This window comes from Corvus cornix, chromosome 1 (assembly GCF_000738735.6).
Source record: "Corvus cornix cornix isolate S_Up_H32 chromosome 1, ASM73873v5, whole genome shotgun sequence".
NCBI classification, from domain to species: Eukaryota; Metazoa; Chordata; class Aves; order Passeriformes; family Corvidae; genus Corvus; species Corvus cornix.
Window position 1 is genome coordinate 54,457,963 of NC_046332.1, and position 25,232 is coordinate 54,483,194.

General features: G+C 39.9%; 2 protein-coding genes across 9 annotated transcripts in view; both read right to left on the reverse strand.

The window, feature by feature from the left end:
• Window positions 1-456: 456 nt before the first annotated feature.
• On the reverse strand, window positions 457-4,653 carry MLNR (motilin receptor). 2 transcript variants are annotated; one of them, XM_039568375.1, is made up of 2 exons: window positions 3,866-4,653; window positions 457-1,904 (listed from the first exon to the last, which is right to left on the reverse strand). In XM_039568375.1, exons 1-2 carry the CDS (start codon window positions 4,632-4,634, stop codon window positions 1,735-1,737), a joined length of 939 nt encoding a protein of 312 aa, XP_039424309.1. In that variant the 5' UTR covers window positions 4,635-4,653; the 3' UTR covers window positions 457-1,734. The 2 variants fall into 2 exon arrangements, with proteins under 2 accessions (XP_039424309.1, XP_039424304.1); XM_039568370.1 differs by having other exon boundaries at window positions 457-2,029.
• Window positions 4,654-4,830: 177 nt separating this feature from the next.
• The window catches only part of FNDC3A (fibronectin type III domain containing 3A), a 112,570-nt gene continuing 92,168 nt past the window's right edge, over window positions 4,831-25,232 (reverse strand). For 6 of the 7 annotated variants that reach the window (XM_010400431.4, XM_010400432.4, XM_010400433.4 and 3 more), the window contains 12 exons: window positions 23,164-23,302; window positions 21,409-21,477; window positions 19,982-20,100; window positions 17,804-17,909; window positions 17,538-17,713; window positions 16,364-16,477; window positions 14,597-14,746; window positions 14,229-14,512; window positions 12,099-12,308; window positions 10,553-10,719; window positions 9,862-9,989; window positions 7,036-7,356 (listed from right to left, as the gene is read on the reverse strand). In XM_010400431.4, coding sequence (XP_010398733.3) covers window positions 7,042-7,356; window positions 9,862-9,989; window positions 10,553-10,719; window positions 12,099-12,308; window positions 14,229-14,512; window positions 14,597-14,746; window positions 16,364-16,477; window positions 17,538-17,713; window positions 17,804-17,909; window positions 19,982-20,100; window positions 21,409-21,477; window positions 23,164-23,302 — 1,977 coding nt within the window. In that variant the 3' untranslated portion in view covers window positions 7,036-7,041. Of the gene's footprint in view, window positions 7,357-9,861; window positions 9,990-10,552; window positions 10,720-12,098; window positions 12,309-14,228; window positions 14,513-14,596; window positions 14,747-16,363; window positions 16,478-17,537; window positions 17,714-17,803; window positions 17,910-19,981; window positions 20,101-21,408; window positions 21,478-23,163; window positions 23,303-25,232 lie in introns of all 7 variants that reach the window. The other variant, XM_010400430.4, reaches the window with a different exon arrangement.

A 25,232-nucleotide genomic window follows, 5' to 3' on the forward strand; every position in this document is an offset into this window, starting at 1 on the left:
CTGGTCATATTTTTAAAACCTAGAGAAGACTTGGGTTCAACTCTGCTGTCCTGAGATCTCTGAGCTGGCTGTTGAATTCTGTTAAATTGATTTGGACAGGCTGGATTGATCGGCTGAGGACAGTTGTATGAGGCTCAATAAGGCCAAGTGCTGGGTCCTGCACTTGGGTCACAACAACCCCTGCAGCGCTACAGGCTGGGGTAAGAGTGGCTGCAAAGTGACCCAGCAGCAAAGGACCTGGGGGTGCTGGTCAACAGCAGCTGAACGTGAGCCAGAGTGTGCCCAGATGGCCGAGAAGGCCAATGGCATCCTGGCCTGTACCAGCAATAGAGTGGCCAGCAGGAGCAGGGCAGTGATTGTGCCCCTGTACTCAGCACTGGTGAGGCCACACCTCAGATCCTGTGTCCAGTTCTGGGCCCCTCACTACAAGAAGGAGATTGAGGTGCTGGAGCGAGTCCAGAGAAGGACAGTGGAGCTGGTGAAGGGTTTGTAGCACAAGCTAGGAGCGGCTGAGGGAGATGGGGGTGTTTAGCCCGTAGAAAAGCAGGCTTAGAGGGCACGGTATCACTCTCCTCTACAACTGCCTGAAAGGAGAAGGAATTAACAGAAAATCAAGGGCAAGCATGGACATACCACCCGTGATGCTCCTGTAAGCGCAGTCCCACATCATTGATTTTGGTCCAGATTTACACCACTAGAGCCAATAAAGTAACAGATGCAATGATGCTCCAGAGAAAATGATGCTGCAGCTTCTTCTAGCTTTTCCTCACAACTATCCTCCTTCCTAAATTGTACAGTTGAAGTCTGCATTTAAAATCTTTTGGAGTAGAATTAGTGAATTGGTTTTTGACTTGTAGTGCAGCGTTATGCAGCATGAAGTCCTGGGCATAGTCCAGCACATTCACTGATGGGTCTTGTTTGTGGCAAGGTGGGTTAACTTGGAGTTTGCACACTCAGTACACAATGTGATGCAGTGGAGACACACCACTACCATTTACCAAACACAGCACATCTATCCCAAGGAAGTGATCGGGGGTATCTGAAGTTTTACAGATACAGAGACTGGTTGCTAACATGTAAATAAGAGACCTTATTTGATCGTGTGGGTCAGGCCAAAAGGGTTAAGCCCAGAGACTACTGCATGCAACAGATGCTTTTCTAAGAGAAATTAGTGAAACTATTCAGGAAAGTCCCCTTCATGATTACAAGACCAGGCACTAAAAACAAACACCTCTTTTTCCAAGGCTGTTCAGGTTGGTGGGTGATTTTGTGTCCATCTCCTTGAGAGACTGTGTTTCGTAAAATCTTGTTTAAAAGAAAACTGTTTTAAAATGGCAAAGGCTGTCTGGGAGTTGTACCCATTACTGCACCCAAGAAGTGCTCCTTTGCAGACCTTGGTGTTACGATTTTTAGAAAATACTAGAAATGGCAGAGAACACATGCAATGAACAATACGTAATAAAGTAAACCTGTAGTTTTACTGGCAATTTACTCCAGCTTTTACTATTGACTTATCATCTTTCACGAGTTGCACATCATTGTCCCTACTTTATGGTGCCTGCTTGCTCTGTTAACAAAAATACAGGTATCCCAAAATACAGACAGTTATGAAATACCACATGCCCCAACAAGTGTCCATCCTTTTGCAACTCTCCTGTGAAAAGGTAGTTCCCTTCTTTAGGCAAGAATGCCTGAAGAAGTGCAAAGGTGCAGTCTCAGAAGCCGGTGGTGTACTCATTCCTTGTGCTGGCACTGGTCTCTGTGTAGCCCCCAGCGTCTTTTGTTACCGTGAAAGCCCTTTCTGCAGCTCGGCGTGGCAGCAGCAGCTTGCAGGCTGCTGCCCTGTACTTCTTCGAAACGAGGTTGTAGAGGACAGGGTTGATGGATGCGCTCAGGTAGAAAAGCTGCAGAGCGAATATATTAAAGTACTGGGAGAACAGCATTGTCCCCATGTCCCGGGTGTTTATAAATATGATCCTGCCAATGTGGAAAGGCAACCAGCAAATTACAAAGGCCAGAACCACCACAGCTATAAGACAAAATAACACATGCGGCAGTTAAGGAGTGAGTTAACTCTTCAACCATCCAGTAAACTAAAGTTTATGTGGCTGGTTTTGCAGGTTCTTCTAACTGATACAACTGATATATAGAGATAATAGCATTAAATTCTTAGAAAACCACAAAAATGGGAATAGCATCAAATCTTTGAAGTAAAAGTTAACTGGTAAAATTTTAAGCTAAACTGTGAGGTGAGATTTGCTGAGAAAAATGTTAACAGTAGCATAACGTGTATAATAACATCAGGCACTACAGAAACCCCCCTTGGCAATGTCTGTAATGCCACATAGGAGATAGGGAAACAAAAGTCAGAATAAGGAGTTTTTGTGGAAGCTCCACAGCAGCTCCATTCGCTGCAGAGTTGTTGTTTAACATGTCTACATCACTGAAAAAGACCTGGGCTGCACCTCAGTCACCCAAGCTCCCACAGAATTTGCTCTATTGTGACAGGATGGTAGCTAATGTAAAGACTTTACAGTATAGTTGGGTTATCGATTTTTTTCCACTAAAGCTTTTACATGCATCCCCAGACAATTACTGCTGGAGACAGCTATTTGCCTAGATGGATCTCTAGCCTGAGTCACTTCAGCTGTTCGCCTGGTTCTGTGTTGCATTTTAGCACAATGCAAACAAATACAGACCCTCTTGCAATGGCAACACAGCAGGAGCAGATGAGGAACAATTAAATAAGTGTATTACTGTATCCATACTTTTAATTATTTTTGTTTATTAATGCATGTAAGTAAAACAATCATTTGTGGAGCATCCTCTGTGTTTCTCAGAGCTTAAATAAAAGGGATGCAGCCAAAGAAAGTTTACATCTGAAATACACCACAGGCATCGTGCTGCTGGATCTTTGAGATAAGGGGGCACTGGTCTCATTCAATGGGTTCTGAGATCATGGGCATAGGTGTTTCTGTCAGAAAACCTTGTGCCTGCTTCAGTGTAAGTACCTTCCTCAAATAAGTTGGCAAAATTCTCTCAGGCTTATTAGTTTCTTTCCTTTGTGCTATGCTATTTCCATCCAGCTGGTTACACTCTCAGTAAAAGAAGTCTCTCATGTGACATGTAAAAACTACACTAAAGGTAGGAAAAAAAATAATTTGGGAATTTTGTTTTATGTTCCTTAATCAATGGTTGGATTTCTTTTTTCTTTCCCTTTAGATTGGTCACTACTTACAAACATTAAAGCCCCAGAGCAGACTAAGATCTCTTAACTTTCCAGAGTCTGATGCTGGGTTAGTGAATGTATGACTAATAAAATGAACTAAAAATGATCAGCATCCTACATCTGTAGGAAGTGCTTTGGTATTATGGGATTTGTCTCCAAACAGCTCGTAGGGGTTAAGTTGCCATTTCTCAGCCTCCTTGGGCAACCAGTGGATTTATTCCTAGGAGAGCTACAAATGACCGCTAAGAGCTTACTTTTCAGAAGCAGAAATTTTCTACACAGAGGTGTTGCTGCCCACTGGAAGAGACTGCTGATGTTACCACAGTTTTTCTGAAGATGCAGGCTACCTTGTACTTGGTTCTGCCTGGCAAAATTCAGGAAAAGGGTATTTCTGCGGAAGGCAGTCGTGCTGCTGGATGTGCAGTGCCACGCGGGTGAAGCCTCAGCTGTGAGGGAGTAAAATCCCTGCCGTGGCAGTTCCCGGGAGTACTGATGGGCTCGGCAGCGTGGCGGGGATGTGCCCCTGTGCTATTCCCTATCCTGTACGGGAGCTGCGGGTGCCTCAGCCCTGCCATGGCCCCCCAGCCCCGGTCCTTGCCCCAGCCATAGCCCGGGGGGGATGGTAGCGGGACTCACCCAAGATCCTGATGGTCTGGCGGTGCCCCTTCTCCCGGAGGAGCGAGCTGGGGCCCCGCAGGCGGGTGTTGCTCCGCCACAGCTCGCGGCCAATGAAGCCGTAGAGGACGCTGAGGCAGGTGACGGGCAGGACGAAGTAGCAGGTGGTGACCCAGAACATGGTGGCCAGCAGGCCGGACTGCAGGGCCTGTGGGGTGGGCTTGCACTCGCGGCTGAAGTCAGTGTGGTTGTCGGGCTGCTCCACGCCGACCAGGAAGAAGAAGGGGCTGGCAGAGACGAAAGCAAAGGCCCAGAGGACGCCGATGATGGCTTTCACCCGGCGCTTGGTGACGACCACCTTGGCTTTGAGGGGGAAGCAGATGGCGAGGTAGCGCTCCACGGTGAGGGCGGTGATGTGGAGGATGGTGCAGTAGGTGCAGCCCTCACTGAGGTAGTGCGAGAGGCGGCACAGCAGCTGCCCGAAGATCCAGGGCCGGGAGCGCCAGAGGCGGTAGAGGTCGAAGGGCAGCCCCATGAGGATGAGCAGGTCCGAGACGGCCATGCTGCCCAGGTAGAGGTTGGTGGTGGTCTTCATGTCGCGGTAGCTGCGGATGACCAGCACCGTGAGGACATTGCCCGCCACGCCGACCACGAAGAGCCCCAGGCAGACGGCCGTGATGGGAACGAGCACCCACATGGGCAGCGCCAGGCACAGCCGCTCGTCGCAGGGCGGCCACGGCCACGGCCACTCCGGCTCTCCCTCGCTGCCGTTCCCGCCGCCGCGCCTCATCCCGCCGGGGGACGCGCCGTGCCCGGGGCAGCGCCGCTCCTTCCTCCGGCCGCGGCCCCGCCCCGCCCGCGGCCCCACCGCCCGCGCAGGTACCGCACCCCCGCCCCGCCCCGCGGGCCCGGCCGGCAGAGGGGAGGCAGGGAAGGAGGGAGGGGAGAGGGGCGGCGGCGGTGCGCACACAGGACTGACCACCAGCAGCGAAAAAGAAGGTACTTTTATTGTCCACAGACTCTTAAAGGTACTTTGCTACATCGTTTTATGTATTTTCTATCAGACTATACAGGTTCGTCTTCATGGAGCCCGACGTTGTACAACCGTAAAGTGATATGTTTGGTAGTGTATCTATAGCGTTTTAAAAACTTTAGAGTTTCTCTTTTTCTTTTATTTATTTATTTTTGGAATGTACAGTATATGAGGTAAAATTAATATTACATTAAAAACTGTCTTCAATGCAGTAATATGCACTGAGGCTCAAATGGCAAATACACTATTAAATGACTATCAAAAATAGGAGCTCATTTGAATTTTACTATGAAAAACCTAAGTCACTGCAGGTTACCTGCAGTAACAAATCTTACCGTTTTAGACATTCAACCGTAAGAAATCTCTGGGCTGTGACACGCAACCTCATTTGCACTGCCAAACATGGCACTTTTAAGAAGGTTCTAGAAAACATCAGTTATCGCGGTATCCTGTGGGAAGGTATCAGCCTATATGTACAAACGACAAATTCGAAATAAAATGTAAACATACAGTACATTTTAAAGACAGATCGTTCTCACCACGTGGAGGCCAAGTTCTTCGCCATTTCTTTTTTTTTTCTTTTAAAAAAACGAAACTCAGCAACATTATTCTACAGCACAGATCATTGGACGTATAAACAATTACAATACATGCCCGTTCTAACATAGAGAAATTCTTCAGAGATCTTCAAAGCACAAGACAGAGGTTCCTTTTTTTATTATTATTAAGACTGACAGAAGTGTTTAATACTATTAAAAATGCTAAACTGAACACAACTAGAAGTCATTAATGATTCACTATCTTGTAACTCAAATAAATTAAAAGTAGCTAATTACAAAGTGTATAACAAATAACATAAGTGTGATGAGACAAGGTGGTTTTTTTTTAAAGATAGTTTCACTACAAGCTTTGTGTCACTGGCAATCATTGACATCTAGCAAGATGTTCAATGGGATACTTGTTAAAATTCAGTCTGGTCATTCAAGAACTCACAAATGCAAGCTCACAAAACATTGATGAGTTATGCAATTGCAAAGTGCTCTAATGCAACATTAACTACATGCAATCAACAATTTGGTACAGTATCCAAAGAGACATTACATTAAACATTAGGATCTCAAGAAAAAAGCAGCTTTAAGTTTTCTGGTGCAAATTACTACACTTCGTCTTCTGATTTGGTGCCCCAAAGAAAGAAAGAAGGAAAGAAAGAAAGGAAGGAAAAAAAAGGAAAGAAAGATAGAAACAAAACAAACAAACAAAGGCAGTGCTTATTTCTGGTGGATATGGCAAGTGAATGTTGGGGAAACAGCAAAAATTCAATAATGAATTTTATCTCAAAATTCTATTGACTAGCCAAAATCAGAGGGCACAGACATCTGTATAAACTGCATCCAATCAAAGGTCAACTTTGGAAATGTGTTTTTCAATTTAAATAATAAATCTAAGAAGTTCTTTCACACTCTCCCTTCTATATTCAGAAGAAGTAAAAGAGGCATTTTTGTAAGTAAACATCAAATCCTGGGGGTAAGATAAACCACTTGTGCCATCTCCTTGTAGTCTTTCGAAAACATCTACTTGCAGTGAAGAACTCCACATTTATCAGATATTAAGCTTCCTTCATGCATACTCTTCCATCCCGTTTATTATTTGCTGCCTGAGAAAAGCCCCTTCTGTTTTTCAGCATAAATCCTGCTTCCCAAATAATTAAGACAAATGAGGAGGTAGAAATACAGCGCTAAATTGCTTTCACAGCATCAGATTAATACTGTGTACAGCACAAGTTTGTTAGTGTAAGTTTTAAATGCAATCTACACATTCTTCCCTGTTATATTAGCAACCCTTAAAAGTGTGGGCTAGGAAATCATCTTTACACTTGTGTTTACAGGTCAAACCCTTTTTGTTAAACACTGCGTGCCTGCCCCATATCGAGTTTGTACTGCAAGAAGGCATATAAAGAAAAGATTACATTTCTGTGGCTTGCATTTTAGTAACATGAATCAGCCTATACCTACGAGTAAGCATTTTAAAGTGGCTGAGAAAGTTTGCATCAGTCCCAATGCCGGTGCTAAATGCCTGGTTTTGTAAAAGCAAGAGAACAGAATTACTTTTAGATTATGAGAAAGTAAAATGTAATGGGCAGCATTATAAAATAGATCTCTTTTCTTCACTTTATGACAAAGTACTGAATGATAACAGCAATCAGAATGGAAAAGATAGCAAAAAGTGCAAGGATGACAGCAGCACACACTTGGTCACTCTGTGACCATTGTGTCCTTGTGGTTTGCACAGTGTCCTTGTTGGTGCTTGCCGGTGGTTCAGTCCTCTGAGAGATGAATAGCACTGGGGTGCTGTAGGGGCCCACCAGGTCCTGGTGACCCGTGGCCTCTTGGCACTGGCGAATGGCACATGCGCGGAATCGGTATTCACAGTTCAGCTGGAGGCCTGTGTATCGGAATGACCAGTCTGGGCCCTTGTAAATCTGGCAATAAGGGGGAAAAAAAGGGATACATCAAGTAAAAGAGTCCTATATATACACACATATCTCAGTATGGTTGTGTTTACGGTGAAGGTAACTGTAAAAAGGACGGCAACTCACCAGTGTTCTCACCCATGCAAAGAAAAATGGACAAAAAGCTCAAACACGCAATTTAAATACCAGATAAAGTCTCCAGTCCTTTTGGTGAAACACAAAAACTATGCTTGCTTGTGTGGAATGATGAGTACACACCAAATAAACTCTGTCACAAGCCCCAGCGTTCAGGTGTTTTAGTGACCACTTAGAATTGGATGCAATATAAAATTTCCTATCGTGGGATTTTAGGCAGTTGACTCTGTATCAAACTAATTCATTAAGTCTAATCCAATCCAATGTATTTTGTTGTAGTTATCTGTATTTAAAATAATATGATTTATCTCAATAAACACTGTATCAGGGAAGCCACAAAAAGTCCTCTTTGTGATTCTTAATTTTATCATATTCCCAAGACAGCGATGACTTATGAGGGTGTTCTCCAAAGGTCTCTCAGTTGGCTGGTTAACATGAGTTCACAACATTTCAGCATGGAGTGCCTAATTCAGTGAACTCTAAATTCTGGTTTCCCAAATTAGTAAAATTTGCAGCTACGTGAAGGTTCTGTGAAAGCCAACAAAACCTCACAAGGGTGCACTTACAGGTACATCAATAGGTACTGAGGTATTAGGTGGGTAGCACAGTGCAATTTGATTTCTCTCTTCAAAACCCTTCACCTTCTCACCTCCAAATATCTGGATTTGCTTTATTTAACTGGTAGCATGATACAGAAATATCACATCATCAGGAGCTTTCCCTACAGTTACCATATTGTTAGACAGTATTCTGAAAATGCAAACCAGAAATGTAAAGAAACAGGAAATCCCTTCTGATTCTGCTGTTTGAAGACCTCTTGCTGTGCCTGAGGCTAGTCATAGACTCAGAGTTCTCTGACAGACAGCTCAGCTTTACTGGAATCTATAACCTAGAGACTTTTCTTTCTGAGGCAGGGCAGGTCATCAGAAGTGCAGCTTCCTCAAAATTCTGCTAATTTGGATCTTGCATTTGGGAGTGAGCAAACAGGCCACTGACACACATCCTACTGCAGCTCCAGCTACACTAGCTGGCAGGGGTTACCATCCTCAGCTGCTTGCTCCCAGTGCCTTGCCAGAAGTTGCCTTCGCCTCAAATGTGTTTCCTGGGGTATTTATATGGTTGCTTCCTAACCCCTTTAAGATCTTTGACTGATGTATACAGCTCAAACAACACATTATTAACTTCTTTTGTTTGTAGCATGGAGGGAGCAATGACATGAGCAATTTGGATGATGGATCAGGAAGAAGGAGGAGAGGAGAGTGAAGTTTTGGCAGTGAAATAGCAGAAACAGCTTAGTGCAGACTTCCAGGCAGTTTATTTTTTGTTCACGTCAAATAAAATTGCCACCATCATGTCTAAGTGTCTTAAAGGCTGTTTTCATAGTGTTTACTTCTTGATTGTTCCAATTTTAATTTTTGCAAATTAGTCTTTTAATTTTATTCTGATTTACTATGCTAGACTGTTCTGCAGAGGCAAAAGCAATCACACACCTCAGTCTACTTTGTTATTGCCGTACTCAAAGAGCAAACTTTATTTTCTTGCCCAGCTCATTTGGCAGTACACACTGATCATCAAAGTGTGATTTGACTCCATGTCTAAAAGCAACACAGACCACGCCTTACATACCTAATGTTGCATTTACAACGTTGAAGTTACAAAAAAGAATATTCACATGGCAAGACAATAAACACCTCGGATTATGGTTCATCTTTTACTGAAAAATTTAACACATGGGCATAACAAACACAGTGCTACACTGAAAGTTACGAAACTATGAAGGCCTATAATCTACCAAAGCATAGGAAAAAAATTCAATATTGAACTATAATAAAATTATAATATACTAGAATTAACTGTCTCTGTTCTGGAAGGAAAGTTCATTGGCTTAATAGTATGAAACAGTTTTCAAGTCTAATTTCATGTCAAATATCAGGCAGTTTATAGGGAAGCAAAATTAGCACTAAAGCAGGATAATTTGTACCTTGGCATTTTGAACTGCTTCTTTGATCTTAGGTTCTCAAAGAGAATCCTTTGCCCCTTTTCTCCCCAGTCTCAATTCTGTACCATAGGTAAAAGGTTTCTTTTTGTCAGTTGTTCCATTAGTCGATGATTTCCTCACCACTTGAGGTGTCAAGCTGTATTTAGTGAGTATCAGTGTAACCCAGAGAGGCAGCAAAATTTAGTACAGCATCTCCTTTCTATGTGAGGATGAGTTTAGGCGACACTACTTTATATTATTTAGTAATAAAAAGTTAACATGGTGACGAAAACATACTGGAACACAATAAGCTTTACTAAATCTAAACTAATCTCAACCAATTTTACTAGCTATCACAAATAATAATTGAAGAAAACTACAATAACTTCAACATATCATACCTGTTTGAATTCTGAGTCTTTTCCAACCATGACCTGAAGACAGTAGATAACGGGATCACCCTTCATGGGCTGCAGAACCTCCCATGTGATTTCGCAAGTGTGATCGTTTATTCTCTCTATCCTTGGTGCTGAAGGAAGGAAGCATAAAAGTGACAGCTAGCTCTGCTTTCCCCATCACATACTGTCATATTCTAATGACCTGTAAAATTCTACATTCTGCCTCCTCTTTTGTCTCAGAGAAATAAAATATTCAGATTCAATTTTGTTCTTCCTGCAGTGTTTTCTGGAGCAACAACTGACAATTCATATAGGCCTCTCTTGCTAGTTTAGGTACCCAAGAAAAAGCAAGTAAAATTTGGTGACTGTAAGAGAGCATCATATACCAAAAAAACGCCGAACTGCAATGCTTAAAATTATTCTAAACATCCTAGGAATCATTTTCACCTTAACTTGCCCCTGTCCTGGCAAGCAGGAATTCTAAGTACAAACTTCTTACGTCAAAGAATGCATAAACCCAAGTCTTTCATTTTTGGAGTGAATATTTTAGGCAATTACATGAAAGGACCATTTTCCCACTATCCCTACCTGCACTTAAAAAGGGCTTAGTATTCTCAATATCCCAAATACAACATAATACCAAACCCAACCTGCTACCCTCCGACCCCCCAAATGAAAAAAGAAGCACCCTTACCTTTCAATGCAGCTGGAACAGATTTGGGAGTAGTGAAAATGTATTCTTGAGAAAGGGGACCTTCACCAGCTTCATTACATGCCTGAATACAAAATTTGTATGATGTTGACTCACTGAGTCTCTGAACTTTGTAGGTATGACACGGTCCTCTGTATAAGGATATAAACCTGAAAATGGAATGAGTAGTTGATTTTGAACACAGAAAAGGACTTCTGAAGCAGCTACACTATAGTCTTGAAATCTGTTCCATAATTTCCCAGAATCTAATGAAAAGCCCAGAAACACTTATTTCAGAGCTAAACAGTGTTCTGGCTACTATAAAACAATAAGCTCATTTTTATTTCTATTCCTATTTTATGCCAAATTTTTATTTCTCATGTCTTTGAAATAAAAATCTCTTGCACAAAGAACACTACAGATTAACTCTTACCAAAAATGCTCCTAAGCATCTTAAGAAACTATATTGCATTTGAAACAATGGGAAAGGACAGCAGTTGTGTCTCTCAGTGAGCTGCATTTTTTTTCCTTGGCCATGTACTCCTCCATCATCTTTAGCTTTTCAAAATTAGGTAACTAGATTTTAGCTTTTTGCCCCTTTACAACTCTCCCTTTACTACACTTAAAAAAAGTGTCATGGATCCAATTGCTTTTGTACACCATTGTTAGAAATAAGCTTATGCAGGAAGGCAGAGTAACTCTTGTAGTGCGCACCAAATCTCTTTCTGAGAGTTTTGTATACTGGCCACTCTCCTTCATGCTGCAATTCTTGCACAAACTGATCATGGCAGCTCTTGTTTGATTGTCAGTTTTGGTGGCCTCAGGACACAGCACAAATTTCTCTCTTCTGGCAGGGGTTGTCATCTACTTTGGCTTTTTCTTTTCTTTTAAAATTAAAAGAGATGGTACCTGCACATGACCTAGTTTTTGGTAATGGCAATGAATTTCTTTCCAGTTAAAGAGTCTAATTTATTTTCCTCCTTACAACACAGCAATTTCACATAATAGATCTCTTATCTTTTTGCCAGGCTAAAGCTACTCATCAGACATAGAACATTCTGTAGTAGTACGGCTCATTTTAATATTTAGGCAAGGGTTCTTGCTGTACCATCTCAGCTGACATTCTGATTTAACATGAGACAAGGGATCCCTTAAAATAATAATTTGTATTATTTTCCACTAAAATAATTGCATGTAAGGCAACAGTGAGTAAAGCATCCATCCCTTCCAATATTAAGTATAAAAATTCACTACACTGACTGGACTTGTTACTTAGAAAATATTTAATCAAAAGTGAGAGAGAAAAGTGTGCTAGTATGAAACACTGCATTAAATTCTTCATGTTGAACTGTAAGTAAAAAACAATGAAATTTTTAATCTTGTACTTCTCAGCACAGAACACTAGAGCCCTTCTTGCCTTGCCAGATGAGGCAACCTCCTACATTTGTTGTAAATTCAGCAAAGCGTATGGAATTTTGCCCTTTGCTGCCATCTCCCAAGCATCAGAGCTCAGCGACACTGGGCAGATTAAAGTGATGCTAAAACCAACCTTCCATTCTTATCCTCCATTTGAAGGTGGTACTGGATGGAGTCAGTCAATGCTTTTGCAGTTCCCTCTCCCCACTTCAGCTTGAGAGTCTGAGAACTGTATGCAGCACATTCCAGGCGAGGTGGATCCGGGGGGAGAGGCTTTGTTTTCAGTTTTATGGTGTGGCTGAAAGGACCTGCTCCGAGACTGTTTAGGGCTTGAATTCGTACTCTAGCATTTGGAAAAAGAAAGAATAAATTAATTTGAAATTAGGTCCTAAAAATAACTGGTCATATTCACTATTCTCATTAAAGAGAGAATAATGGTACTATCTACAATGAAGACTTTTATCAATATTATGCTTTGATAGACTGTCAAGAATATGCAGATGCGTTGCTTTCCTTACCACATTTTAAAGAGCTGGCTTGATTAAAAATAAAAATATTCAAAATAAATTCACATTAGTGAAAAGATGCAAAAGCTTTGTGAGTAACTTCAAGAGTGGTCCATCTTTCTGACTGTGCAGGCCTTGTACCGAAATTTTTGATAGCCACATTTGAGTGATGAGGAAGGTAAAAAAACCCACCCCAAAGAAGGGAAACCGTATCTGAGACTGTTTTATCAGGTGAATTCAAGGATGACTAACAGACATTTCTACAGACTTTTTTGAACAGATCCTATTCATGTGGAAATAAAGCGATAGTGCCCAGCCACCTCTCTTGCTGTTTCCACCAGTAACATATCTCTGGGTGCCTGCAAACACAGGCCCTCTTGGGTCTGCCTGCAAAATGAGAGGGGGAAACTAGAAGCTGCCAAATGACAAAAAGCTGAGGAAGCTATAGAACTTGATACTCAGGGAGAAGGTAGGGTTTTGTTTTTCTTCTTTGATACGCCAAGGAAGACAATGCTGGCACCAGATTTGTAAGTAAGAATTAAAAGACTTAGCCCAGAAATTATTTCTGAAAAAGAAAAAGCAGAAAACAGAGGCTCTTTACATATCTCACAGGTAGCCGCAGGGAGCAAAGTGTGTCTAATTTCGTTTTGCAGACTTAACATTTGCTTGTCCAAAATAGTATCTAGGTAACTGGAAAGAAGTAATCACAGTAATCAAATTATGAAACAGTCAACCACACAACTGCAAAATGTGGAAATGCAAATGTGTATGCAGGCTAAAGAATAAATATTTCTCCTTCACTACAGTAATATTTAACATTATGCTAATTTATTACAGCCCAGAACTAAGGTTTATATATGCAATTTTTTATTTGCACAAGGAGTTGACAGTGTATTCTATAAAAAAACTTATGTGGGTAGAAGTATAGACCTATCTCTGCAATAGAAGCTTCTCTTTTTCTCAGTCTATTGACACAGAGAGCAACAGATCTTCAGATTGCCACCATTATTGTTAAATAATTGTAAGTCACACAGAAACACTGTATTCTGACATAAAGCCATAAAACAGTAATTAAGGATTCAGAAAACTGCGTAGCCAGATGATATCCTAATCATACTGAAATCAGAGTGGGCTATAAGTCTGACTTCAGTGGAACTGCCATTCTCCTTTAACACTGAGGACATGTTTTTATATCGGACGTAGAATGCCTTCAGGCAAAAGTACTGATTTTTATGTTTGTATTTTTCAGTAACACTTAGACCAAACATAAAGGATGATTTCAGCAACTAAAATTCTTCAAAAGAGATGCATAGTTGACTGATTTTTTAAATTGATACTCTTTATGCTGACTTCCACTTTTTCTGCAGATAAGGCCTTGCAAGTTGCAATGAGCTGTCATTAGATTGCTGGACATAGTCTTTCCTTGAATGGATTTTACTTTTTCAAACAGTGAAGCAACCAGTCCAAACCCAAGTATGAATCTGAATATGTAATGTGAATTCCGTTAAATTGACACATTAACCAGACAGATACAACAATACTACAATAAACTAACATAAATTATACTTGAAAGAAAATAAAAATAGCATGGCTCATCTATTTATGATGATCATCATTACGAAGCTTCTTTTTACTCCATGGCTGTGCACTAATGTGTCTCTGAGAATAATAATGTAGACATTAAAAAATACAAGGAAACAAAGCATCTGCTCTTGTGGAGGAAACAGTAGGCTGTCAAGTAGCTGTGCAACACATACCTGTAGGTAGTATCTGGCTGTAAGCCGTCTATAAAATAGGTCAGATCCTTCCCAACAGTTATTGGCTGCTTATCTCCAAAGTCTATGCTGTAGCCAAGGATTTCAGATCCATGGTCACAAGGTTCTTCCCAGCTTATAGCAAGGCATGTGGAAGGAGAATAGTGTGGACTTTCAACTTCATCTTCAGTTAGTCCACGAAGACACGTCACAACTGCAGGTACAGAGGCTGGAGTCATACATGCCACTACTTCACTGAAAGGGCCTGCACCTGCAACATTCACTGCCTGCAAATCCAAAGTAGACCATGTTTTTATGGCAGCGTCAATTCCTGTTTCCAGATTGCAATAACAATAGTTTTACATCTTTACCTGAACCCTGCAATAGTATATAGTGGCAGGCAAAAGCCCTTTCACTTCACAGCTGAGCCCAGGCCCACAATAGGAGATCTGCATGCATCCTTCCACACCGCCCCACTCCAGTCGATACTCCGTGACATCAGCTCCATTACTTACTGGTACCTTTAAAATGGATATCATAAATTAAAAGTTAAATTCACTGACTTAAGAAAAAAAAAAAAATCAACCACACTCACCACATCTATATTTTTTTTTTGTTCCAGAGGAGTCTTACCCTCCCATTTCTTTGCTGATTTTTAATTTAGTACAATACAAATAACAAGCAGAATCTGATACAAACTTCAGGAAGTTCAATTAAGACAATGGCAAACACAAAGTCCTGGACTGGGACAAAAAAGTACAGACTGAGGAGCAACCTTACCAAAAAACCCCCTGTGTGTCCTGGTGAAAAAGCTGAATAAGAATCAGGAGTATGTGTCTGATGAAGGTGAACTATATATTGGTTGTATTAGCAAACGAGCAGCAAGAAGGGTAAAAGGAATAATGATTCCCCTCTACTCAGCACTGGTGAGGCTGCATCTCCAGTACCATGTCCTGTCCTGGGATCCCCAAAAGGAGATGGACATTGACATAATGGAGTAAGTCCAGCGAAGGGTCATGAGGCAGGAGTGCAACGCACAACAAGAAGGTATAGCTTACTTGATAGCAAGGTGATACAGCTAAGGGGAGATCTTACTGCTGCCTTAAATTAAATTACTTACTGGCAGAGTACAAAGATTATGACAAAATTCTTCTTGAAGATGGCACAGGCCAAGACAAGAGTGATGACTTGCATTAAAGGGTATTTTGACTATACATAAACAATAAAAATCCTACAGAATGAGAGTTTACCCAGAGAGTTTTACTAGGCTGCAACATCTTCATTCTTGGAGATAAATAAAATTTCACTGGGAAAGGCCCTGAGAAACCTCACCTATTTGAATAGAAGGCTGAACTAAATGACATCTAGAGGTCTACTTGTGCCTTAATTACTGTGTGACTCTGTAAAACAGACATCTAACATCACTCAAATTAACTCTACTTGAATGTTTTAAGAGATTTTTTTAAAAAGGCTTTTCCTTATAGATATTTAAGAAGTGCTCCTCTGACATTCCTCCAGTAGGAAGTATGAACACTATTTTCCAGGTAAAACAGTTTAACTTTTTTTCTGTATAGTTCTGTAACTCAGATACTTCACCCCATCTCTAAGCCACTAAAAAGCAGTGTTTAAACAGTATTCCCAGAGAGAATCTTTCTTTTTACAAGTTTAATTTTTATCTACTGCATTTTTTTAATCAGATGTCTAAATACTATGGGTTTATAGGAAGTCTGTGAGGCTTTTGCTACATTATTACTGATGTAATTATATAAAATTAAATCAGATTATAAAACCAAGAAACACACAATAATCTATTGTATTATGTGGATACATCGTCTCTGAGGAACTATAACTACGTTAAAGAAAAATTTTAAGATGAGACTGCATCACTCAGAAATGCAGAGCAGCAGCTGTGTCAAAACTTTTAAACAAAAGAACACAGTAAGATCCAGTACCTGCAGCCTGTCAACTTACAGCTGCCTTATAATGGCATGATGAACGACTAAGGTTTCACCTATTGGATAATCGGGTAAGTATGCTTACAAATAAAGTGATAAAAATACAGTATTAGGCTTTTCAAGCTGAGCTCAAAAATGCATAAGACCATCCTATTAAGACAGGTGTTACCACGGCATTCTTACCTCCCATGACACCTGAGCACACGCAGCAGATCTGCACGCCACTTGAGGGGGCTTGCACTGATCTGGGGGTCCAGGGGCTGTAGTGATTTCACATTTTTCCGAGTAAGGTCCAAACTATTAAAAAGGGAGTTGATACAACTGAATTGTAAAAATAAAATTACTACTTTTTAAGTAACAGTTTACCATAGTAGGGACACGTAACAGCAACCTGAAACTTTGTATTACTTCTTTATAAAATAAATTTCTGTGGACTGTGGATTCAGGATTTTTTTCCAGTATCTGACTATTCTCCAGAAGAGCTGTAAATTTTTCTTCACTCCAGCAAATGCAATGTGAATAAATTTGACAGTTCAAACTCTTGGGAAAACCAGGGAAGTACGACCCAAAGCCTTATTTTGAAGTTACATGATGGCTGCACTGAAACATAAACCAATTTGTACTGCCTATTTATACCTATTTAAAAGAAACAAAGGATTCATAAACTGCTGAGCTATGAACCATTCTTTGCAGGGTGGACAGAAGATAAAATTTAGGATAGTGCTTTAAAGCCTTAAGCTGCAGACCTCTCCACAAACAGTGTCAACTCATCCTGACAGTTTTTTATGAAATGTACGTTATTGAACAAATCAGGAGTTTGGGTACATAACTAAATAAAGGTTGTTATACAGCAACGATTGATTTAAACACATTTAATACTCAGAGGGAAGATAGTCTTGTATCTGATAGAACATGTACTCAGAAGTTAAACTAAATATAAAAATGGAGAGTCAGGAAACATTAATTATTATGTTCTGAACACCAACAGCTGTACAAATAAAGGTCAATTAATTACAAAGCTGTATACAGAAAACAATTTGCTACCTTACTTCACATGAGAATATTGAAGTTGTAACAGTGCTTTAATAAAGTACTTAGCATTTCCTAATGATTTCCTAATCCTACTATTCAGACAAAATACATAATTAGCTATTTTCTCTTCATCTAAAAATCCCTTTCATTATAAACTGATGTTTAACAGTCTGTTCCCACACAACAATAAGCTGTGTGAGTGAAATGACTCTACATTAGGAAATCCTCATTTTAAAATTACCATTAAATGCTTATTTTGAAATAAAAAATCCTTAATAGTGACTGCAGTCTCTGGAATGAATTTCATTTCAGACTTCCTCCTTACCCCAGCCTTGTTAGCTGCTCTCAGTCTGAAGCTGTACATCCTCCCTGGAAGAAGGCTGCCCACTGTGCACTCAACATCAGAACCCTGGTAAACCTCTCTGTGTTCATCAGTTTCTGCCTGAAACATTTCCAGACTATAACAGGCAATGGGTGAACCACCATCTACCTGAGGTGGTCCTAAAAATAAGAAAGAAAGAAAAGCTTATTTAATTTAACACATACCACATTTGGATCCCTTACAATCTCTAACACTTGTAATAGAATTACCCCAACGCAGCTGAATTTCCCTTGCTCTTGGTCTACCCTGTAGCCTTGGTGGCTGGCATGGACCAGGAACCACTGCTGGTGTCTGCACCAGTAGGGAATCAGATACCTACAAAAGAAAGAAAGATTAATGAAATTATCCAGGCCAAAACAAGAACTATCAGTTATGCCACAAGTAAAGGCAAATACCTGAGCCAGAAACAAGACCTTCCCCTTTTTTAATGACATCTTCAAATATGTGAAGATGCTGAAGTGATCTGGTATGTATTTCTCATAATATAAACCATGCCAAAATAATCATGCAATATGCAAAATTTGCTTTTGTATTTTGGTATATATGCAAGGAGTAGAATTAAAAACAGTGGTTAATTATCAGTACAAACCTAGTACAGATGATTGAAATATGACTTATTCAACGTAAACTCATTCTCTTTCGCATCAAATTGCAGTTTAATGAGTTCTAAACCCTTACTCTAAGGGTTGTATACTTTCTGTGGGAGAACCTTTCAGAAAGCAAAAGTGGGCAGAAGTGTCAATCAGAAGAGATTAAAAAAAAAAGAGATTTCAGCTTTTTCATTGCTTAGCAATACTTAATGTGCAACAAGTTTCCACCTCAGATTTGAAGTTGGGGCAAAAATAGCCTAAGAACCTAACAACAAGCAGCAGACGGCATTGACTGTTCAGACAGAAGTGAGCAGAGACAATGAGGGGTTATTAGCTTCAGTGTGATACAGAAAAAATAGGAAGTTGGAAAGCCTTTAGGTTTACGGAAGAAATGAATCTCAGAGTCTCATTTCACAACAGGTTTCTAAGTATGTTCAAGAAAGAGTGGACTGGACAATCTGCTGCTCTTCAGTTTTCCTTTGAGTATATTGTTGCACTGATCAAATGCTGCTACTTAAAAAGCAGAAAGTTTCTCAGGACGCAGATGTTCATGAGAAGCTGCAGTAGAGTTAATTGCATCTTTCTTTACAGTTCTTCTGTTGATTTCTGACACCTTCAGAAAGTATCAGGACTTTCTAGAAGTTATTTTCTCTTTGGTACTCAATGTTTATTCTAAAATCATGGGGCTGTGGGGAAGTAGGTTGGAGAGTAAAAGTCTCCAAAGACTTGTGGTTTGGTGACTGGGAAAGCAGTGCAGCTGAGCCAGCATTGACGGAGTCCAGATTTATTCTTAAAACAAGGTGGCTGTAGTCAAGGTTATCTTTGCAGGAGACTTCTATGTGCAGGAAGAGCACAAACACTTCATGTTGTAAGGTGGGACAGGGTAGAAATGGCAAACACCAAGAATGCAAGGCTTTAAGATTTTTGTGAGAGCAGCTTGACAGTGACGCCTTGCTGGAAGTCTGCAGAGAGCCAGGGCTGGCTTTGTTACAGTCGTTGCTGAGAAGCGTGAGGAAATACAGCATGACATTTTGGCACTGGCAGCTGAACTACACCACAGAATTGACAGTGAACGCGTGTGTATGTAATGTGCATGTATAAAGGAGCTTAGTATGGCACAGCAAATTGTTTGGGAATACTGGAAAGTAGGGCAACGTAAACATTTTAATTGTGCTTGAGACAACATGGGAAGACACTACAGAGCATAACATAACCCTGTAAAGCCGGAGTGAAGACTCTTCCTCCCCTGCTTGCTGAGTTGACTTGGCTACTCAGACAAGGTACTCCATTGACTACAGGAAATACACTAAATTCATAGAATCACAGAATCTTCTGAGTTGGAAAGGATCCACAAGGATCGTCAAAGTCCAACTCCTCACTTCAAGACAGCCCCAAGAATCACACTGTGTGAGAGACTGTTGTCCAAATGCGTCCTGAACTCTGTTGTGCTTGGTGCTGTGACCACTTCCATGGGGAGCCTGTTCAAGTACCCTGCTTAAACTGCTGCATTGGGTTAGGCCTCAATAAATGACATTGTATCAATGTATCACATAGGAAAAGTATGTTTCTGTAAACAAGACAATCATGTTAAAAAAAATATAATATCAGAAAATAATATTCAGATATATTTCTTTAACAAATGAACGGAAACTTGATCCACTGTGCATCAACACTGGAACTTCCCTGAGGTTCTATTTATGGCTATTTTGTTAGGCACTTCTGCATAATATTTGCTTAAATAGCTACGAGACCAGATTTTCCGACATTGTATTTAATGAAAATATTAGCTGATATTACCGTGCTTTGTCCTCCTTCCCCAACGCAATATACACGTAACCGATAGGAAGAGCCCGGATTTAGTCGGTCACACACATGTTCCCTAGCGGCTCCGCTGTATATTGTATCCCACTTGTTTCCTGAAAGGTAAGGAATAAGTGTGCACTGAACCAAAGTGCAAATTTCCACACTTCAGTACCAGCCACAGCAGGTATCCTAACTTCACTAAGTAAGTGTGCCTGATGTTTATTAAAAAAACCAGAAATTGAGACTGCTTTGAATTTCCTGGAAGATCCTATAATTTCATAAAGGCAGTTTCCTAGGTGTAGATCTGCTGAAGTGAAATAGCTTCTTTATTTGGTATTTACCTTAACTAGAAGAGAACTTACTGGGTCAGCAAGCACATTCAACTCATAACCAAATAAACAGGAAAGATACAAAAGTAAAATTTTTCACAGAAACTTCAAATTACACTATCATTTTTCAGGCTGTAACTACACTTTACAATTGATGAAGTTTGTTCCTGCATTCCTGAATAGCCCAGCAGCATCTGAAATACTGATTCCATTATTTGCTACTCTTAAATCAGAAACTCTTTAGCATTCTCTCTCTCTTTTTAAGAGATTAAGCAGGGAACCTGGGGAATTTTAATTAAATCTCCAACAACTCAATACACTACAGAGTTTAGAGGGATGGGTATGAAATGTAATGCACAGCTCACTTAATTTGCAAGAAAGGCTTGGGTGCCCCATTCCAAAAGTGACTTAATGTGGACACTGACAGAGAGAGGAAAGCGACAAACTACGTATCTAAAGAACCACAGCTGAGAGCCCTGAGGGGGCTCCCATCATATCTGGGGACAGTGCTCTGTCCTAATCTGACACAGCACTGGAGAAGTTTAAACTTTCATTCTGAATGTGACTGTGTTTCTGAACTCAATAAGGCTACTTAAGAGGTCTAGATTTTTAAATAATTTAGCAAGATAGGTTTATGTCCAATTTAGAAATACTGTCAGTTTCCTTTCTGTATGAAAGAACAGAAAAGGAAATAACAGAAAGTTATCCCAGCTGCATCATTGTTCTCTTTTAATAGTGATAAATGGAGTTTTTCTTTCATCTGCCATGCAAACACCAAAGCTACATGTCCCTGTCTTCTTGCCCTAAAATGTCTGAAATGTGTCATTTCATTTCCAAACCTGAATACACCTAATTAGTAAGTTAAACAAAAAGCATCTCTTGTGTCACAGAATTTTGTGCCATCTTTCTTTTCTAAATCAGAGAAAAAGAACTTCTTGTATACAAGCATAAATGTGCCTCTATTTTCTTTTTGATGTCAGTCTCTGGCTAACTTTCCCTGTCACAATACACATTTTATTCTTCCCACATGCACACAGAGGCAGGAAAAAAACCCCACACAACTAAATGCCAATGTACAATTCTAATACTTACCACTTAAGCCTTCAGACATTTCCACAACATAGGTATTTATTGCTGCTCCCCCATTGTCTTTTGGTGGATCTATAAAAAACCAGCAATATTCCAACTAAGCAAGGGAAGTTAAATGGCTTTATAGCTTTTGGGGAGGATTTCCCAAAGGCAAAATCAACAGAAAGCTGGAGATGGGTGCTTATTTAGACCAAGAGCATCCTAGTCCAGGGCAGCAGCAAATCACTCCAAGTCCTGCTATGTGAAAGCCAGCTCTCAACTCTTCTGTACACTTTACATAGGAAAATGGACAAGGGAATCGCCCCTGGGAGATGCCAGAGCAAACATTTCAGTCTCAAGTGCTGTGGAAGGCTGCTTGATTATGGACTCAGGGACACAGACTCTAATGGTCCTGTAATTTGGACAGCAGAGAGGAAAAAGTATCATACGGATTTGTATATAAGGATGTTTCAAAATTATTTCAGGAAAGAATTTCAAAAACCTAAATATTTTGGGACAGAATAGAAGTCAGGAGCTCTACACTGAAAAATTCTCTCTTAACTTCTAACATATCACTAGAAATTGAATGCACTATCCTCCCTGGTACAGTATTCACGGACAAGATACAAATCTACAGACCTTTCTTTGACATATAATCCTGCTTCTCAAAGATGATTTAGAAAATATCAAAATAAAAATAATGTGAAACAACATTTTGAACAAATATAAAGACAGCATCATACTCCAGCACAGAAGGGTACTCCTGCCTGAACATCACATTATGGATGTGCTGGATGAAATGATGTTGGCTCTTAGGCAAGGGTTACGTATCATAAAACTCAAGCTAAGTAAAATGAGACTTATATGGCAGATAGCACTTCTTTGGTTGGAAGGAAATTACTCCAAATGAAAAATAAAATTGTCACATTAATTATCACATAGAAAGAGTATCCCTGTTCCAAATAAAGACCATTAAAAGTTTTATAGGTATTTTAGGTAGCTTTTGATATACAAATCAGGCATTTTTAATAACTTCATACATTATGCATCACACATAAAAGATCAAGTATCAGGTCCTGATGTAGCAAAGCACTCTGGGAAGATGCAAGACTGGACCTGCTGAGTACTCTTTATACTCTACAAGTAAATTTCTTATTATTGATGCTAAAGAATTAAACACACTATTAAATGGAAATAGGTAAGGAGTGACAATAAGTGCAATTTTTAACTGTTTGATTTTCTGCTAAAAAACTGCATCGCACAGTACTGTTTAACCTTCTCCTATTTTACAGCATAAGGCTAAAAATTCCTGAGCTTAAGGAAAAGTTTCTCAAGATCCTTAGCGAATAAAAATTTATCTACCAAAATCAAATACTTTGAAGATACAGGTTGAACTTCAATCTTTTCTTTCGATAAGAACCCAGAATGTCATGGCACCTACGTTTTGTCCCAGAGAAACTGAACTTCTTAGTACATCAATTAACCACACTTTTTAAAGTGTTGTAGTCCCTAACAGTCCCTATGTAGCAATAACAGTCCCTATGACAATTAGCATATTATTCTTCCCACATAATTAGTTACACTGGCACACTAAGTACTTTGAATCGGTATTTTTCCACAAAAATAGATCATAATGGCTCAGTTGACTGAAGCGTTAATGAAGTAAAACCCGACCTTCTGTATAAAAAATATCATATATATATGTGTGTGTGTGTATATATATATATACATATAAAATACAGAAGACATACTCTAAATAGAGCTGGACAACATTCTTACCCCAGATTATTTTAAAACTCTGTGCATGAATTTTTCCTTTCACTGTGGGTTTTGAAGGTACTCCAGGTTTGTCTGGACAAGTAATGTATTCCACTGTCTCACTTGGACTGCTTTTCCCTTCTGAGTTATAGGCAATGACCTGCAAATATATAAAAAATACTATCAATGCATTGGATAGTAGTATGCTATTCACTTTATGGTAAGGACAAATTAATTTATGTGTATATTTAGATGGATAAATACATAATAAATTACCACAAGAACTAAAATTATTATACCCATTAATTTTACATTTTCGTTAGTCCCATAGTTAAGACAATCACTATACTGAAAATAGAAATGCATGCAAATTGCCAGAAAAAACCAATTCCTTAAAAAAATCCCTCTCATCGTAGCATAGTACCCTCTTTTACAGAAATACATTCAGAGACAAAAAAAGCATTTATATGGGAAAGTTGTATTAAAAACAGCAAAGGGGATATCAACTCTTCAATGCCAAGGATAATTATGGCAAAAGTTGTCATGAAAGTCACGTGAAGGTCAAGGGTAAATAGTGTTTAACCAACCTGAGTGCCTTTCATGATGAAACAACCTGCTCAACAAATGGGGGAGAGCTGTGGACATCATCTACCCTAATTTTAGTTTGACCTCCACAACACCTATTTACACAAGCTGGTTAAGATAGGGACAGAACAGATGGACCACAAGAAAACCTGACAAAACGCCAGGCTCAAAGGATGTTGGCTAATGGTTCGAAGGCAAATTAGCAGCTGCTCATGAATGGATCTCCTCAGCAGCCAATCCAATGTCAGATTCTACTGAATATCTTTAGAAGTGATCTGGATGACAGGAGTGAGTGATGCTCCCAGATTTGCATACAGCACCAAACTAGGAGAAGATAGATATATGCTGGAGGGAAGAGCCACCATACAGACTTTGATAGGCTGAAATATTGCATGAACAAGAACTGTATGAGCTTTGGACAAAGATACAGTCTTGCACCTCGGATGGAATAATCCCAGCACCAGTGCAGTCTGGGGTCTAACTCTAGCCAGCTTTTCTTTTTTCAGCTCTGCTGAGAAGACATTGGGATTCCAGTAGGAGGAAGCCAAATGAATCAGCAAAGCATCTTGGCAGTAGCAAAACCAAACTGGTTCATGGGCTGCATCAGCAAGAATTTACCCAGCAGAACAAAGGATTTAATTACATCACTTTACTCAGCACTTTTAAAACTATGCTTGGAATACTGTATCCAGTTTTGGTCCTTCCAGTTCAAGGGACACTGGGAGACTGGAAAGAGTTCAGAAGTGGGCCAGCACAATGATCAGAGGATTAAAGAACCTGACACAGGAAAAAAAGTTTTGTTTTATTCTGCCTGAGTAAGAAGTTGTTTCATTGGGAAGGATCTAATCACAGCCTTCCAATACCTAAGAGAGAGCTGCAGAAGAGATGAAGACAATGCCTTCCAAAGGATCTATGATGACAGGACAAGAGCCAGTGTGTTAGGGGAATTCTAGCTGGATATAAGAAAAGATATTAATTACCATTAGAACAAACTTCCCAAAGAAGTGGTTGACTCGCCCTTGTTGGAAATACTGAAATCTCAGCTCAACAGGGCTGGGACAGGGTTGAGTTGCCTAAGCTAAGGCCCTGCTTTCTACACAAATTTGACCCAGATGGTCACTAAAAAGCCCTTCCAAACTAGACTTTTCTGTGAGTCTAGGAAAACAAATTCCTGCTAATCTTGACATTTCACTTTTTAGTTTAGTTTAGCAAAACGCTAAACTACCTAGTTAAAAAAAAAAAAAAAAGGAAAAAAGAAAGTTTTTTTTTGGCTTTTAGATCTATTTTAAAAATGAGCAGAATCGAAATGACAGCAGTTAGTACAGACTGAGAAGAGGAAATGCAAGCTAACATGTCTCTCAGACATTAAGTCTCCCGATCCAGTTTACAAGATTAGTAATCATCTGGTTGTCTTTGTGCCCTTACAAATGACGTTAAACAGGCAGTTAGCATTTACGTATTATAATAAGGTTTCGAATGGTTATAAAGCTTCTTTCAAAAGCCTT